At 37.9% G+C, this 18,399-nt stretch overlaps 1 protein-coding gene across 1 annotated transcript in view; it reads left to right on the plus strand.

Moving 5' to 3' along the window:
- Nucleotides 1-18,399, plus strand: part of MGAT4A (alpha-1,3-mannosyl-glycoprotein 4-beta-N-acetylglucosaminyltransferase A) — a 115,653-nt gene that overhangs the window by 80,231 nt on the left and 17,023 nt on the right. Inside the window, exons 6-10 of the mRNA XM_032877706.1 lie at nt 2,440-2,486; nt 4,140-4,253; nt 6,095-6,170; nt 13,920-14,034; nt 15,158-15,288. Coding sequence (XP_032733597.1) covers nt 2,440-2,486; nt 4,140-4,253; nt 6,095-6,170; nt 13,920-14,034; nt 15,158-15,288 — 483 coding nt within the window. The remainder of the gene's footprint in view (nt 1-2,439; nt 2,487-4,139; nt 4,254-6,094; nt 6,171-13,919; nt 14,035-15,157; nt 15,289-18,399) is intronic.

An 18,399-nucleotide genomic window follows, 5' to 3' on the forward strand; every position in this document is an offset into this window, starting at 1 on the left:
TGACAGAGGGAGAGAGAGATCACAAGTAGAAAGAAAGGCAGGCAGAGAGAGAGGGGGAAGCAGGCTCCCTGGTGAGCAGAGAGCCCGATGCAGGGCTCGATCCCAGGACCCTGAGATCATGACCTGAGCCAAAGGCAGAGGCTTAACCCACTGAGCCACCCAGGTGCCCCTGGTAGCTGTATTTTAATTTTTTTGTGGACCCTCCATACTGTTTACCAGAGGAGGCTGCACTGACTTATTTGCCCACCAACAGGGTACCAGGGTTTCCTTTTCTTCTGCCAACACTTGTTGTTTCTTGTCTTTTTGATACTAGCCGTTCTGACTGGTTGGAGGTGGTATTTCATTGCTGTTTTGATTTGCATTCCCCCGATAATTGTGATAGGGAGCATCTTTTCTTGTGCCTGTGTGTGTGTCTTCTTTGGAGAAAATGTCTATTCAGATCTTCTGCCCCCGTTTAAGTCAGGTTTTTGAGGTTTTTGTTAGAGTTGTCAGTTCTCCATGTATTTTGGATAGCCACCATTACAGGTATCTCCTCCCATTCTGTAGGTTGCCTTTTCATTGTGTTCCTTTTCTGTAAGTGGTTTCCTTTACTGCGCAATGTACTGTGCAATGTAGATGGTTTCCTTTACAGGGGAGAGGCAGGGAGCGGCCCTGTGGATATAAAGCCCGGCTGGCCGGCCCTCTAGAGGTCAAGTGGGCAAGAGCTTTCTTCAGAGGCTTCCCAGCACGGTTTCCTTAGCTGGTACCAGAAAGGATGGACTCTCTTGTAGAAAAGTGACACCAGTTAACAGGCATTTAAGCAAATCTTTTGCAAGTTATGTCAGTTAGCATGCAAAATAAGGATTCCGTGTAATTAGATATTAGATGTGGTTCACTTAACTTCCATACTTTTTATTGCGTATTACACAATAAATCTGCACTTGCGTCCACTCATCTTAGCCCACCTCTTGAATAGCCTGTTGGGGAGAGGGAACCGGTCTTGTTCATCTCTGTATTCCTTTTCCCTTGGCTTGGCAAATCAGTGGCCCTTCATAAATGCTTGTCATATTGCATATCAGGTTGTTGCTTAAACATTAAAATTTGTATAAACCAATTCTTATCATATTCTCCAAAATTAGAGCTGATGAGTGGTAAGATACTCATTGGTTACACATGTCTGTGAATAATTTATTAAAAGAGAGATCACTGACTAATGTTTGGGTTTATGTGGGAAGAATACGGAGGGGTTTGAGTTATGTGCCCATTTTATCTCCGTAGCTGTTAAGAGTTTGAAGGATGTGGTGTTACTGCCTCACTCCTCAATCTTTAAGTTTAATAATAAAAATAGAAATCACTTTCAGTTAACAGAAATTAAAGGTAAAATACTTTTCCAGAAAACCCTTTATACAACTTTTTATAGCTTAATAGTTTTATAATTTCCAGGGTTAAGCTTAATCTTTTTTTTCCGTTTGTTTTTCTCCAGTATTAAGTGTTTGGCAGTCTCTATATCCTAGATCATATTTTATGGGTCATTGATTCCTTTGACAATTGAGCATTTTAATATAATCTGAGAATGTATTTAAAATTGGTAGGGAGTATTAGATCTCTATTTGTATATAATTTATTGATTGAGTGATTGATTGAGATAGACTGCACAAGTGGTGGGGAGGGGCAGAAGGAGAGGGAGACGGGAATTCTAAGCAGGCTCCACACCCAGCACAGAGCCCAAAGCAGAGCTTGATTCCAGGACCCTGAAATTGTGACCTGAGCCAAAATCAAGAGGTTTAACCAGCTGAACCATCCAGGCACCCCTGTTTGTATATAATTTTAAAATACACAGGTCTGATAAGCATTTATTTCTAACTCTGGGTAAAGTGCTTTTGACTTGGGTTCTCATTATCAGCCTAATAATAATGATGATAAGAAGAATACAGACAACAACAGCTTTTTATTAGTGGTTTCAGCATTAAGTGTCATAGTCTCTAAGGTGTTTTTTCCTCCTGCCTTTTTTTTTTTTTTTTTTAAATAGGATAGGAAAGGTGGGCTCACGAAAGTGACTTACTTTCACTTAATACAGGCCAAGTAGCTACGGAGACAGATCTTGAACCTAGGTTTTAGGATTGTATGTGGAGAAATCTTTCCCTCTAGCGTGGTGCATCTGTGATTAACTCACTGCTTATAGTTTGGGTGTTTCAGAAGAAGCAAAAATAGTTTCTGTACCGTTTTTTCTGCTGAATCAGAGACCACTGAACGTAATAAAAACTGACCTCTGTTTATTGTATTAGTAAGTACTCCATGATATATTGTAGCTCAATAAAATAGAATACAGAAATGCAAATCCATGTCTCAAAATTAGATGCCATGCTTTCCTTTATGTTGTAATTATTTATTTGAATTCAGTATTAAAAGTTAAAAATTTAAAAACAGTGATGTATGTGTAATTTTTTTTTCTTTTCCCAGACAGATAGTGATTATGTACACAGTGTTGTAGCCAACTTGGAGAAAGAGTAAGTTCTTAATTATGAAAATGATAATATTTTAGTTACTGTTACTTACTGGCTTTTTGCTAAAAGAAAACGTCTCTTTTATAGTTCATTTCTCTGTGTTTAGTGTTCATTGGGTCACTATCATTGGTCTTTTATGTTGTCAAAAAGTAGGTGGATATACGGTTTTCTGATCATGGACGAATTGGTGTATTTCAGTATAGAAAAGATTTGAATGCCATACGTATGTAACTCTGTCAATGAATTATTGATCTTAAAGACCATAGAGAGGATCATACAAGATTACTTATGTCTTTCACCCTCAGTTGACCAAAAAAACACTCTGCTATCAGGGTGGATAGTCTTGTAGTGGTTGTAGCTTATTGTAGTTGTAGTAGTTCCAAACCTCAGTGCTAAACTATGGCTAAATCTGTTCTCTTCTGCGAAGACTGAGTAACAGTTTACTGTGAGCAAGCACTTAGCAGCTAATGGGGAAAGCTTAATAAGTTTCTGATATTAGTTTTCGTTAACACTGCCTTCATAGTTTTATTAATAGTGATACCATAAAAACTCGTCATGATATGGGTTTCTTCACTGACTTTTACCTATTTTAGCCCTAAAGATGTATCTTTTACTTAAAAAGCCAAAAGGAAGCAACAATTATTTGTCAACCCTAGATTTAAAATACTGCGGTTCTTACCTTGTCTATCAAAATGCTGAAACCAGAAACTTTTTAAAAACCTATGAAGAGTGCAGAACTAAATTGTGCACTTGTTGTTGTTGTTTTTCCTTCAAGTGCTCCATTTCTTGGCAGCCCTTTATATAAACAGAATTTAGTATAGATTCCTCAAATACAGGAGCGGGGCACTCATTATTGGCCCCTCCTCCTCTTGACCACATGGTCAGGTCTTTGGGGTTTATGCTGTGATTTTTGTCATTTCTCTTCTTCCTCAGTGTGTAGGAACACCAAGCCCAGAAAAAAGTATGATGAAGCATGAACCACATTTGTGTAAATGCGGGTAGTTGCACAAGGATTTTGTGGAGATTTGCAAAAACTAAATGAGGGGAATGCAAACGTGGAAGGAATACACTTGAGTTAGTCAAGCTGATCACAAAAGCTTGATCACGGGTTTTCTCAACCTTGGCATTATTGACACGGGAGGCGAGATAATTCTTTGTCGTGAGGACCCTCGTATGTGTCCAGGGTACTGAGCACCCTCCTTGATGTCTGCTGCTAAGGTCAGTAGTACAGCCCACAGTTAGGACAACCGGCTTCCTCCAGACGTTGCTCCATGTATGAGACAGACACACACACATTCGTTAGTTTGTTTTTCTTCAATTCTCTATTGTCTGTGATACCTTCATTTTGATTTTTTAAAATTCTGATACTTTTTAGGAATATAATACATGCAGCTGGCTTAGGATTTCTATGCTTCTCTAGGGATAGTAGCACTTTTTACACTGTTTTTAAAGCATTATTAAGAAAAAAAACCTTTGTGTTATTCGAAAAATTCATATTTTCTGGCAAAATCGATGATGAGCTACTTCCATGAGCACACAGTGACCCTAACAGTATACCTCACTGATGTATTTTATGTTACGCACACTAAGTTGAGCATTAAGATAGATAAAATTCCCACAGAGCTTAAATAACTCAGCTAATCTTTCTTATGACAGATTTTCTAAAGAAATCAGTTCTGGCTTGGTGGAAATAATATCCCCTCCTGAAAGCTATTATCCTGACCTGACAAATTTAAAGGAGACATTTGGAGACTCCAAAGAAAGAGTAAGGTGAGCCTGTGTTGTTTAAGATCCCTCACTCTTGTGAGTATGATATGGAATAAATGTTTACCATGTAATAAGTATTTACTGGAATGTAACACATTTTACGACTCAGATAATTTGTGAGAGCTAATGCATTTTTGGTTATTTGATTGGAAAATATGCAGTTTATAATGAGAGGTTGAATTTGCTCTGTGCAATAACTTTTTTTTTAAGATTTTATTTATTTGAGAGAGAGAGAGAGAGCGTGTGCACATACAAGCTGTGGGGAGTGGCAGAGGGAGAGGGAGAAGTAGGCTCCCCACTGAGCAGGGAGCCTGATGCAGGGACTCAATCCCAGGACCCCAGGATGATGACCTGAGCTGAGGGCAGACACTTAATCACGGAACCACTCAGCCACTCCATTCTATAACTTTTATAACTGCTGTTCTGTGGGTTATGACTTAAGATATATTCAGAATAATGCAAAAGCTAGTTCAGAGAGAAACCTAACATCTGTATGCAAAGTAAATGAGTACTGATTCAGTGGAAGTGATAAAAACAATATTACTGTTTTGCAGAATTATATTGTAATAATATAAAAATCCAGTCAACCAGATTTGTCTCTAAATCTCTAAAATTGAAGGACTGAAAACTTTTATTGTATTGTTATTAAAAACAATGTAATCTAAGAGATACTAACATTAGTTTCGAATTTTATGTCACCAGAAAAAAGGAAAAAATCATGTTTTGGGAAGAGATAATATTTCTTGAGTTGTTAATTTGTCTGAAAGACGGATATAACCCTCTAATCAGTTGTCTCTCAAGAAATATTTTAGTTCTAAGAATTTGGGAATGGTTCTGGTAAATTCTAGGTGGTCTCATTAAATTCAGAACAACTTCCAAGGTATATTCTGGAGAAGTTTACTTTGTATGATTAAAACCCTTTTTTTGTTTGTTTTTTGTTTTTTAACTTGTTTTTACAACTACTTCTCTTATTCAGCGTTAGTCTGTTTCTGTAGGTTACTAGGAATTCCCTGAAAGGACTTAATAATGTAAACTTAAATGTGTTTTGGGTTTTTTAAGCATTCAGTACAATATTTTTTTTTTTTTTAAGATTTTATTTATTTGTCAGAGAGAGAGGGAGAGAGAGCAAGCACAGGCAGACAGAATGGCAGGCAGAGGCAGAGGGAGAAGCAGGCTCCCTGCCGAGCAAGGAGCCCGATGTGGGACTCGATCCCAGGACGCTGGGATCATGACCTGAGCCGAAGGCAGCTGCTTAACCAACTGAGCCACCCAGGCGTCCCGAGCATTCAGTACAATATTTTATTAATTTCTGCCTTCATGCAAAGCAGTGGTCCTCAAAGTATAGTTCTTGAAGCACCATTTCCCAGAAACACTAAGATATTACATTTGAAAAAAGGGTCTTCAGTCGAAGGAGTTTGGAAAATAATAGACTGAAAGTTTTTTATTCAACAAATCTATTTACTGTTGGATGTTTCTGTGCCTGTGATATATGAATATGTCTCCAGAAGGGGGATATATATGATTTGCAAATTTACTTGACATTAGACTCCTTTTTTCCTCAGGACATCTTGATGATTAGTGTTTTGATAAAGGTTTCGTTAGAGAAAAGTGAATTCTCTTTCATGCTCTCCTACATGGGTGTATCCTATGTGTACATATATAGATACACAGGTATCTGTGGGTCGACAGATATCTTGTATATATTGTCTACTGTGTGTATGCAATGTATGTATATATATTATAAAATATAACATGTAGTAGACATTATAAAATATTTACATTGAATCTTATTTTGCTGAATTTGAGTCTGATTCCTAACTCATTTCTGAAAATTTTTATTTTAGATGGAGAACAAAGCAAAACCTAGATTATTGTTTTCTAATGATGTATGCTCAGGAAAAGGGAATATATTACATTCAGGTAAGTATGGTTTGTCCTGTAATGTTTTTTCACACTTTTAAGGAAAAAGTAATATCCAGAATATATGTTCATTAAAACAGGAAGTTTTGAAAGTGTAAGCCTTCTAAGATGTATAAGATTATAACAGTATATCAGAGAGCAGAAGGGTCTGTCATAGTCACAGTCACTGACAATGTGGGCTCTGCTGTTCCATTCTCTGGTTTAGCACAAACACTAGCTTTCCACTTAATAGTGTGATGGTGGGCAGGTCACTCATCTCTTTCCTCTTCTCCTATCCCTCCATCTTTGCTCTCATTCTCCCTCTCTCCCCTGTTAAAAAGAGCTAAGGTTTAATTACTTGGCAAACTTTAAAGGATTTTTTGATAGGTTTTTGTTTTTTTTTTTTAAGATTTATTTATTTATTTAGTTGACAGAGAGACAGTGAGAGAGGGAACTCAAGCAGGGAGAGTGGGAACACTGAGCAGGGAGCCCAAAGTGGGGCTCCATCCCAGGACCCTGGGATCATGACCTGAGCCAAAGGCAGACACTTAACAACTGAGTCACCCAGGAACCCAGATTTTCTGATAGTTTTTTTTGTTGATCTTACAGTAATACAGTTTTCTTTCTTCTTCTTCTTTTTTTTTTTAATGGTACAATACATGAACATTTATATTGAAGATAGTAAAACTGACGTTTAGCTGTAATGGTCCAGCTTTTAGCAGCGTGGCTCAGAGACTAAGTCTGTAATGATACGGCTTTTAAGTTAGCCAGGTAGGCAACAACTTAAATAATTGCAGGAGGTTCTTGTTTCTTCCAAATCTCATTTTCCTTAGTGACTTAAGCTTAAATTTTACAGTTGGAATTTCATCTTTATTTCGTCTTTATTCCTTGTTCAAAATGCAGATACCCCTGAGTGGCGAAGCACACTAAGCCTGTCAGTTACTTTTTGTTTGTTTGTTTGTTTGTTTTTTTAGTATTAAAACGTTTATTAGATCTTTCTCTGAAAGGAGGTTTTGATGAGAGTTGCAAGAAGAGGCTCTGGGTCCCTGAATCAGAAAGGAAGTAAATGGTTTTGCAACTGCTGGCAGGGGTTTGAGAGGGAAGGAAAGAAAGAGAAGCCTGCTTTTCCGTGGTAGGGCAGTCTTTTATGGAGCACAGACTTTGTCTCCTTGGACATTTTATGTTGGGCCACGTGCATTCAAATGTGCAGGCACCCTTTCTTGGTTCTCAGTTTGGGAAATGTTAATGATGATAGGGTCAGAATATAACATTGTGTATACAAGAGTTAGGAGTATAAAAACATGGTATCCTTTAAATGTCTTAGAGAAGTCTTACTTTAATTTTAAGATAATAGCTTCAAAACATTTTATTTCATGTGCCCCATATTATTGTAGTTGAATCTTGCTGTTTGTTCTAGGGCCTCTGTATATTTACATGATGGTCAAGAACTTTATAGAGAGCATTTAAAAGTGTAGTTACGTTGCTTTTAAAATGGGTTTTAAATTTATCTCTAACCATAGAATTCATAGACTCTTAAAGCTTTTTTTTTTGTGTACGTGGAGTATAAAAAAAGTAAGTGTTTAGGAAGTTAACAAAAGGATAGGGTGAAGAAAGAGGATAAGGCAGGGGTGCCTGGGTGGCTCAGTCCGTTAAGCATCTGTCTTCGACTCAGGTCATGATCCCAGAGTCCTGGGATAGAGTCCCATGTTGGGCTCCTTGCTCAGCTGGGAGTCTGATTCTCCCCTGCCTGCTGCTCCGCCTGCTTGTGCTTCCTCTCCCATTCTCTCTTGAAATCTTAAAAAAAAAAAAAAAAGGATAAAGAAAACTTTGGTTAAGCAGGGTGTGTATATGTGGTGTTAGAACCACAGTAGCTATGAGCTGACACTTAAGACACACTTCACACGTTGTACATTTTTCTTTCCAACTTGGGCTTTACACATACTTATTCATTTAATACAACTCTTTTTTTGCAAGAATAAGATCATACTGTACCTCCTGTCTCATGGCCTGTTGTACTGTTGTTTCACTTACAGTAGGCACCTTAACAAGCCAGTGATTACAGGTAGGAATACTTTTTAATCACTTATTGAAGTATCATTATTCAGATATCATAATGACCTTATTCTTGGTCATTGAGATTATTCCCAACTCTTTAGTTGTGTCACAGATGAATCCAGTGAACATCCCTGTAATTGCCTAATTTTCTCAAAAATTATGCCTCCAAAAAGGAGTTGCTTCGTATTGAAGTCTTCACATGATTTATAGAATTCTCTCATTGAGTTCATTATGAGCTACAAAGTGGGAAAAACAGATTAGCCTGAAAAGTCCTCAGTTTAATATTGGTTTTAACTATTTGTGAAGGATAGAGTTCACCCAGCAAAATGGGGGAGAATTAGTGTGAGGAAGCAAAGGGATTTAGTACAGACTTGATAATTATGCTAGGTGTGTGTCTTCGTGTTGCGTCTGCTGGGATGTAGCCTACCCAGGACTTTGAGAGAGTGCTTTTAAAAAGGCAGCCAACTCTATGGTCAGCACAGGCATATTCCTAAAGGAGGGAAAAAAAAAAGCCTACCTGTTCTAATGTTATGTTTATGGCTTGGAATGAAGTTTCCCGTCACAGAATCTCACACTTTGGTAAAGTGCTGTATCACAGCTGACTTGGAATTGAAGAGTGTCTTCTAGAATGCTGTTGGGTGTTTCCTACCGAATCGTGTCACAATGCCCATTTCGTGCGGTTGTCCCGGCTGTAGTGATGCTGACATTAAATCAGTGGGCTTGGTGGCCAGCCTCATCTCTCCTCTATGTAAAGCTCCCCAGCAGCCACTCCCCCTGTGATTTCTGAAATCATTGACTATTTTTCCCCAGATAAGTCATTTCCTTAGAGGTGGCCAAGTGATAATTTTCTAATTCTGTAACTTGCAATGTTCTTAGAAGCTGAGTTCTTGTGTAAAGAACTTTCCCTCCTTGTCTGTTTGGTTACCTTAAAAAACAGTTCACTAAGGAAAGGCAGAATAAATGCCTATCCTTTCTTTTCATTAATTTTTCTAAAGTTGGTATCTGAGAAATCTCCAGTGGTGGTCATTTAAAAAACATTATTGTGAACTCACGGATTTTTAAAATAGATTTGATTTGCCTCAGTCCTTGCAATCATTATTTACGATTGGTACATCAGAAACCAGTGGGAATCTCTTCACGTTGGCTCATGGGACGCCTGGGTGGCTCAGTTGGTTAGGCGTCTGCCTTCAGCTCAGGTCATGATCCCAGAGTACATCGGGCTCCCTGCTCAGCAGAGGTCTTGTTTCTCCTTCTGCCTGCCACCCCCATTCCTTGTGCTTTGTCTCTCTTGCAATATCTCTCTGTCAAAAAAATAACATCTAAAAAAAAAAAAATTGGTTCTTATATTCCATCCATGTAAGTCCAGCAATCTTTGATCACTTCTTTGCTGATTGGCACAAGATTTGCACATTTCCTAGAATCAGTCATTTCTCTTAAGGAGTCTTGTTCTTTGTAGAAGCAAATAGTATTTAGGACCACAGTCTGGGTGCATGAGATGCTCATTGCTCTTAAGATGTCGTTGCTTCTAGGCCTTTTAGCAAAGAAAAGAGTATTGTATTTCTTAGGGGGAAAACTACAATCTCATATTGATAGCCCCAAGTCTAATGAAGATTTTAGGCCTTTGTTTTTAATAACATTAAAAGTCTTGGTTTTTAATAACATTATCCTATTAACATAATTCTCTTATTCTACAGTATGTCTGAAATAGTTTCAAAATAGTCATACCAGTATCACTACTAACTCTTAGACTGCTGAATGCTATTTAAATTTTCTTTGTCCTTTTTTTCCCTCCTTAGACTATCCTAATATGGATATATAGTAAAAATTCTGTGTTTGAAAGCCACTGGAAGAAATTCTTTATACTCTTTGACTATGCTGCCAAATTGATATGAAACTTGGTTTAATTGTTTCATTTCATATTCAGTTTTTAGGAATTTTTATCCTTTTTAGTAATTAAAAAAAAATTCCAAAGTCAGAATTGCATAAACTAAGATATACAGAAGTCTCACTTTCATTCCCATCACTCTGTTTTCTCCCTTCCTTATGGATAACCACCATTAGTTTTTTTTTTCTCTTTCTTTCTTCTTTCTTTCTTTCTCTCTCTCTCTCTCTCTCTCTTTCTTTCTTTTTTTAAGATTTTATTTGAGAGAGTGAGCGTGGGGTGGGGCAGGGTGTGTGGCAGGAGAAGGAGAAGTGGACTGCCCTCTGAGTAGGGAGCCCAATGCGGGGCTCCATCCTAGGACCTGAGATCATGCCTGAGCAGAAGGCAGACCCTTAACAGACTGAGCCACCCAGGCACCCCTAGTTTTTTTTTTTTTTTTAATTTCTCTTTGTACTTAAAAAAAAAATTAAGCCAAAATGTAATATATAAAGTCTTCCATATATATTCTAATATATAATGCTTGGTTTCTGATAGCACATTTGCATGTTATAAAAACAGTATTTTACATCTTGTTTTTTATCTTCCCTCTGTGAACTAGTAATCACTAGTGAGTTGTAAGATTTTAGTTCGAGATCGGCTCTTGCCATGCCAAAACACCTATGTTATAGAAGCACATATGTTCCTAAAAATCCTGTACCTAAGGGTTCATAGCAGCTTTATTTGTGCTAACCAAAACCTGGAAATAAGCCAGATGTTCTTCAGGTGACATATCTCTACCACAGACATGGAATAATGAAAAGAAACAAACTGTGGATACACACAACAGTTTGTGTGAGGGAACTGTGGGGACTTTAAAATCCGATCTTGAAAGCTTACGTACTGTATGATTCTATTTGTATGGCATTTTTGAAATCACAGGATTGTGGAAATGAGAACAGGCTGTTGGTTACTGGATACTGAAAGTGCGGAAGGGAGGAGGTGGCTTTCGATCTAAGGAGTAGAGTAGCAGAAGAATGCTCATGATGGAATTGTTCTCTCTCTGAAAATTACATGGAACTAAATATACACGCACACACAGACACACCCCTAACACACCTGAATGCTATAAGACTGGTGAAATTTAATAAGATCAGTCAATTATACGGTCAGTCAAGTGTAGTGCAGTTACACTAGAGGATGTTAGATTGGGGAAAACTGGGTGAAAGGTATTAGGGATCTCTATATTTTGTCTTAGAGCCACATAGGAATCTACAGTTACCAAGTTTTTTAAAAAGTGAAGTTGCTTATATACAGAAATCTGTTGGATTTCTGTACACTAATAACAAAGTAGCAGGAGAAGGAATTAAAGAAAACAGTCGGCTTCCATTTGCACCAAAAAAGAATAAAATACCTAAGGTTAAACTCTAACCAAGGAGACGAAAACATGTCCTCTGAAAACTAAGACAGTGATGAAAGAACTTAAAGATGATACAAACAAATGGAAAGATATCCCATGCTCATGGAGCGGAGGAATTAGTATTGTTAGAGTGTCTATACAGCCCAAAGCAACCTACAGTGCAATCCCTATCAAATACCAACAGCGTTTCCCCCAGAACTCGAACAAATAATACTAAAATTTGCATGGACCCACAAAAGACCCTGAGTAGCCAAAAGCAACTGTGAGAAAGAACAGCAAAGCTGGAGGTACCACAATCCCAGACTTCAAGCTACCTGAGACCAGAAAGCGTAGGAATGAAAACATTATGGTTCAAGCTCAAAGACAGACACATGGACCAATGGAACAGAATAGAGAGCCCAGAAGTAAAAGTGAAGTTGTTCGATGAGACGTGAGAGTAGAACAAAGCAGTTTTCCTAATTGAATGTAAAATGTGAGTTGGCAACCAGAATGAGTGTACCAACTTTTAAATAGGCCTTTGACTATTTCATCTACATCTCTGTGCATGTAATTAGTCCCCATCTTATTTTTGAAGTTACCTATCAGAAAAGTTTGTAGCTGCCTGACACTAGGGATCATCTTGGCTTTGGGCTTTGGTGTTTAGGTTTGAGCATGGGCCCCTCTTCTTTCAGAGGAAAGTAAGGTGTCAGTGTAGTTCTGTGCTTTGTCTAGTTTCCCCTCCAGCTTCCCTAAAGCTCTGGAGGCATAGAACATGTTTTCGCCAGTGTATTCTCTAGGGTTAGTACACAGTAGAAGGCTCAGTAAAATATTTGGTGGGTCCTGTCCTGTCTTTCCAAATACTACTACTATTTCTTCACAGGGTAAGGCAAAGAAAGCTTGTAGGATTTAAATACATGAAAAAATTTACGTATAAAAATAAGTGAAAATTGCTTAGCCCAGGTAGCTAGAAGTGAGAACATGAAATTAAGAATAGGAAAAAAATTTTTAGGGTATTAAAATCACCTTGTGACTTGGAAATTTTATGAGAGGAGATCCTGGGGAGGAAGTCTTATGCATGTACTTAGTCCCTGATCTTTGTCAGCTCCGGGTTGAATTGGTAAAAATTCCAAGCATAAATAACACGTGGTGCCGGCAGAGCATAGGGGGTTAACTGGCACTCTGAATTGCCACAGTTTCTTAAGTATCTTGATGATATCATTTATTTGTTTATATTGCTTAACAGGATATTTATTTTAGAGAGAGGGAGAGAGAGCAGGGAGAGGGGCAGAGGAAGGGGGAGGGAGACTCTCAAACAGACTACCCCCGCTGAGCACAGCCTGATGCGGGGCTCGATCTCATAATCCTGAGACTGTGACCTGAGCTGAAATTAGAGTCAGACACTTAACCAGCTCAGCCACCCAGGGGCCCCTAAAAATAGCTTTTAAAATTTCAAAAGTGAACTTTCCGGAATCTGTCCTACAGAAATGAAAAGCACTAATACGTAAATATAAGCAGATTTATTGCATCATTGTTTGCATTGACAAGAAATGAGAAACAGCCTGGATGTATGTGTACAATGAGGGAAGAGTTGACTGAATTGTTTAAAGTTGATAGTATGGAATATTAAGCATCTACTAAATATTTATTAGCCTGGAAATATATTCATGATATAGTAAGAGGAAAAGAAGACAGTGTGGTAATAAGATCCCTTATTTACAGAAATGTAAATGGGAATGGGAACCTGAGTACAGATGGGTCTTTTTGTGCTGTATGGCCCTATAGAAGGCATCAAATGGATGCCCACCCAACTTTTTTTTTTTTATTTTTTTAGTTTTTTAAAGATTTTATTTATCCATTTGAGAGAGAGAGAGAGAGAGAGCATGAGAGGGGAGGCGTCAGAGGGAGAAGCAGACTCCCTGTGGAGCTGGGAGTCTGAAGAGGGACTCGATCCCGGGACTCTGGAATCATGACCTGAGCTGAAAGCAGTTGCTTAACCAACTGAGCCACCCAGGCGCCCACCCACCCAACTTTTAACATTGGGTACCACAGCTGGCAGGCTGGAGGGCAGAGAAGGAAAGCTACTGGCTTTTTGACTTAGTACATGTATTATGTAAAAATTTTTTAAAAATTTAAAGGCTTATAAAAATTATTTTCCTTTGAAAAGTAAAAAGGGTAGTGTGAAATCATGTTGGGCACTATGAAGGGACCAAAAAAGGGTATTCATGGAGTGGACTGATTTCCCACAGTAAGGGAGTGGTTCAGGTGACTTGCTGTGTGCCTCTTCCTTTTGTTTTCCTCATTTTCTTTCAAAAAATTTTATTTCTATATTTTCATCATTTTTGACCATTTTTTGATTTGCATTATGAAGTATGCTTGAATTTTCTTATAATAAAGAATGTCCTTTTATCTGAATCTTTTCATCTCTGATTTATTAATTTGATTATTCAACTTTCTTTAGCTTGAAGATGATATTATTGTCAAACAAAATTACTTCAACACTATAAAAAATTTTGCACTTCAACTTTCTTCTGAAGAATGGATGATACTCGAGTTCTCCCAGCTGGGCTTCATTGGTAAGAATAGTGTCAGATTTAGCTACTTTTCAGAAATAACTGTGACTCTTAGAATCTTAAACTAATTTCTTTTACCTTAAAATTGTCTTTTTTCTCCTGGAAATGGATTGCTTTTGAGGAAATTGAATTTTAGGTAACCTTCTGCATGTGAAATGATGAAAGTCAACCCAAAATAATATTTGGATACTTCTGAGATTGCAGTATTTACTGTGGAGTACACACACAGGGCCAGCCATAGTCCCGAGCATGTCTGATTTCTTCTCTGACCCCTCTAGTTGCTCTTTTAGTGCCCAGAGCTCTAGTAGGATTGGGGTTCTTTTAAAAAGAATGCCACACTAAATGTTTTCTAGTATGAATTCCTGGTGTTTGATATAGTCCTTGAAGTTCTTGTTCAGGGATTAATTTGTATTCATTTGTTGCTTTCATAGACTAATTAAGGTGCTCATTTAAAATATTTTTTTCCACTAAAATCCCTAAATTCTGTAATTAAAAAGAACATATTGAAAGCTGAAGAATTGCAGGAAGTTTACAGGTTTTAGAAAAACACTTAGAGAATAACATTTCACTTCCTGTAGTACTTTAAAACTTTTAAGTATTAGAGGCTGGGCCTTTGACCTTGTTGGTTGTTTATCTCAAAACTTAAGAATCAAAAAACATCTTTACTTGTGAAAGTTTCATTGTAGACAGAATTAGGAAACCTTGTTTTTCTGCAGTTACTGATTTGGTTAAATTTTTTTTTTTTTAACCTAAACCTAAAAGAACCTAAATTTCCTTTTTTTTTTTTTTTTTTAATGGGAAGAATTTTAATAAGACATGAACCAAGTCTCTGACTTGGTTCTTGAATCCTTTGAGCCAGTAGCTGAACGATAGATTTTGTAATGGAGAAAGTCAGGAGTTCAGTAGATCTGTTTATCCCCAGGTGACAACTCAGAATGTTTAGCTAAAGCAAGTTTGTTTGCTTTTGACAAGACAAGTGGGGAAGTTATTCTTCATGACTTCTGTTTGAAAGCACAAGCTTTTATATATTTGTTGTTAATCTCACTTATTTAAGCCATTTTGTTGCTTGGTTTCTTCATAACAGCTGTTGACTGAAAATGTTTTTTGGTTTTTTTTTTTTTTTCAGGTAAAATGTTTCAAGCACCAGACCTCACTCTGATCGTGGAATTCATATTTATGTTCTATAAGGAGAAACCCATTGATTGGCTCTTGGACCATATACTCTGGGTCAAAGTCTGCAACCCTGAAAAAGACGCAGTAAGTTGATTTCTTATGAGGGTAGATATAGGAGTGCTGACAAACATGACTTCCATCTTAGGCCTATCATTTTGTTTATGTTCATTCCATGAGCACTCCTGGGGCCACGTGCTCAGGGCTCGTGATGATTAATATACAACATAGTTTAGAAATGCCACCTTAGGCTGGGTTGGAGAGAGGTTTGTTCTGATCTCCCCTGTATCTGTTGGAGATAAGAGTCTTTCCCCTTCCTGACACCCAGGTGGTACTGTGAGATCTAATTAAGGGCTAGCTGTCAGTTAAGTGCCTGCAAACCCTTTGATCTCACTCCAGGGTCCTTGCTTACTACAGTGTGTCCTCTTGCTCTATAAAACCTGTGGACTAAGGTCCAGATCTTGTAGAGAATCACTGCATAGTTGGATCCTCACCCCACCCAATTCCACCCCTCCCCCATAACACACCCTACAGCATCAGTTACCCTGAATAAAACCGTGCTTTCTCAGTTTGAGGGATACTTTATTGTCCCTCCCCTACCTTCTACCAAGGGAAGAGGCTTCTTTTCTCCGTCTTGTGAAAGTGACTTTCAAGAAGCCAGATAGCTGAATGAAAGCAATGACATTTGAAGTGCTTGCTTGCTTTCTTGAACTGACAGAAAATCCCTAAATTAGAGGGACTTTTAAATAACAGTGGAAAATCCCTTAAATCACTGAAATCCACCTTTCTTCAGGTTGCTGATAAGTGTTAGCAGTGTCATTAGGCTCTGGTATTTCATTACTGTGGGCTATAGATGTTCTCCTATCTGTCCTCAGCTTTCTTCATACTCTGTCTTTTTTCTTTTCTCAAATACTTTGGGGACAATATCGGGCCCAGCACATCTGGAAATAAGAAATAAAATAGCAGTGATATTTTATACCAAAGCAGTGGCAAGTCAAAAAGCACTTTTTAGTATATTACTTGCAAGATACCAGTGTTCATATGCTGACCTTTGTGGTGATGGTAGCAGGTAAATGAGTCAATGATGATTTTTGTCTTATCATGTTATTTCCATAGAAATCTTGTTATAAAAAGTAATTAGCTATGTTTTCCTTGTCCAATTTGAATTGTACCTCTGGAAAAAAAAATTCTTTTTTTTGATGTAAGCATAAATGTGAATACACATTCTTAAAAATAAGTCATTTTCTTTTTTAATTATTTATTCATGAGAGAGGGAGAGAGAGAGGCAGAGGGAGAAGCAGGCTCCTGAGGAGCAGAGAACCTGATTCGGGACTCAATCCCAGGACTCTGGGATCATGACGTAAGCCGAAGGCAGGCGCTTAACTGACTGAGCCACCCAGGCGCCCCCCAAAATAAGTGATTTTTGACATGTAGTAACAGGAAGTCTTTATTATGGGAATGTGTCTTTACAGGGATGACTTAATATTCATTCTAACAAACCTTTAATTTGACTTCATGACCTTATTATCTAGAGTAGTTTGATCATCCTACCTGCCACTTAGTTTTTAGGACACTGCCTTCTGGTGTTTGTAAGCTATTGTTACAATCTTTTTTGTCTGTTTGTTTGTTCTTAAACCACTTTCTTAGAGCAAATCATGGAACAGAACCAAATAGCAAAGTAGCTACTTTACAACAATGATTGAACATATAAATTGATTTGAACAACTTTTATGATGTAAGTCCTGACCTGTATTTTCTTTGTGATTTACAGGCATTTTTATCGTAGGTCATAGGAAAATTCAGGTGATCATTTCACTCCTACGGTATACTTGCATTCAATTGGTCCTCTGCAGTATTTCATCTCCTATAGGGTTAGCTTCTAAATGAGTCTGGGAGGTGAGACTCTCTGATAGTAGAAATGAAAACCATTTAAATCCTCTATAAATTTTAGCACACAGCCCTTTGGCCAGTTTGATCAATCTTTTCTGTCACTGCTCCTTAGGCCATGTTTTTCTGTGGCATGTAATTCTTCAGTTGCTTCCGCTAGGATGTCGGGGAAACTGTCTCCACATGCTGGCAGCCTCCAGAACAGTAGCTCTTTGACACTGGGCTGGAAAATTCGACAGGCTTATCAACCCAATTGGACTCTTCAGGCACCAGTGAGTCCATCGCCTGTTGAGAAGGCTCAGTCTCAGACACTGGTCATTCTCTTCTTCCCTTTCCTCCCCCACCCTCTCTTCCCCCTTCCCCCTTGCTCTTCTCCTTTACTCTTCCTCCCTTCCTTTCCCTCACCTTCCATTTGAGTAGTTGAATTTTGTGTAAATAGAATATGTTCTATTACCTCTACTGTAGTGTTAGTAATAACAGTAATGAAGTAAAACCTCTTGAGAAAAATTAAGCATTTTTGTACCCAGGAAACTATTGGAGGCCTTTCCAAGTGGAAATGTCTTACAAATAAAAGTACATTCTTCGTCCAGAACTTGTAAAAGTCCCTGAAAATGAGAAGAGTTGATAAAAGCCTGACAGGACCGCTGAGGCTGTCTTCAAGTACCGAGTTAACCCACAGGGGGCGCCCTGCTGGCATTCTGGGTTTCCTACACCCGGACCAAGCGTGAGGACAGGTTGTCATCGGAAGTCTGGACCTGGAGGCACTTCAGATGGAAACACAAGTTGTCCTGTAAACTGTGCTGAGTTTTGAACTGTGGAACTTGAAATACCTAAGGAGCAGTGACAGAAAAGATTGATCAAACTGGCCCAAAGGGCTGTGTGCTAAAATTTATAGAGGATTTAAATGGTCTTCATTTCTACTATCAGAGATTCTCATCTCCCAGACTCATTTTAGAACCTAACCCTACAGGAGATAAAATACTGCAGAAGACCAACTGAATGCTTATGGTCAAGCTGTTGCCTTGCATTTTCAGATAACTTTGATGCAACAAAATATGCCTTTTATTATTTGCAAATCCTTCATTATATCATCCAATTAAAGACATTCTATATATTTGAACCAAACCTCTAGGTTATAGTGTGTGCATTTTAATTTTAAAAGTCGAATGGACATTTTGATGTATCCTGAAGATGGTTGAAATTAAATCCTGAACTCTTCTCTTAGCTGTGCTTATTTTAAAATTTTTTCATATTAAATCTGTTTATCTAGTAAGTAGCAAATCTCAATGTGTTAAAAAGGACCCTAAGAAT

Source organism: Lontra canadensis, unplaced genomic scaffold (genome assembly GCF_010015895.1).
Source record: "Lontra canadensis isolate GAN:19392208 unplaced genomic scaffold, GSC_riverotter_1.0 scaffold61, whole genome shotgun sequence".
NCBI lineage: Eukaryota > Metazoa > Chordata > Mammalia > Carnivora > Mustelidae > Lontra > Lontra canadensis.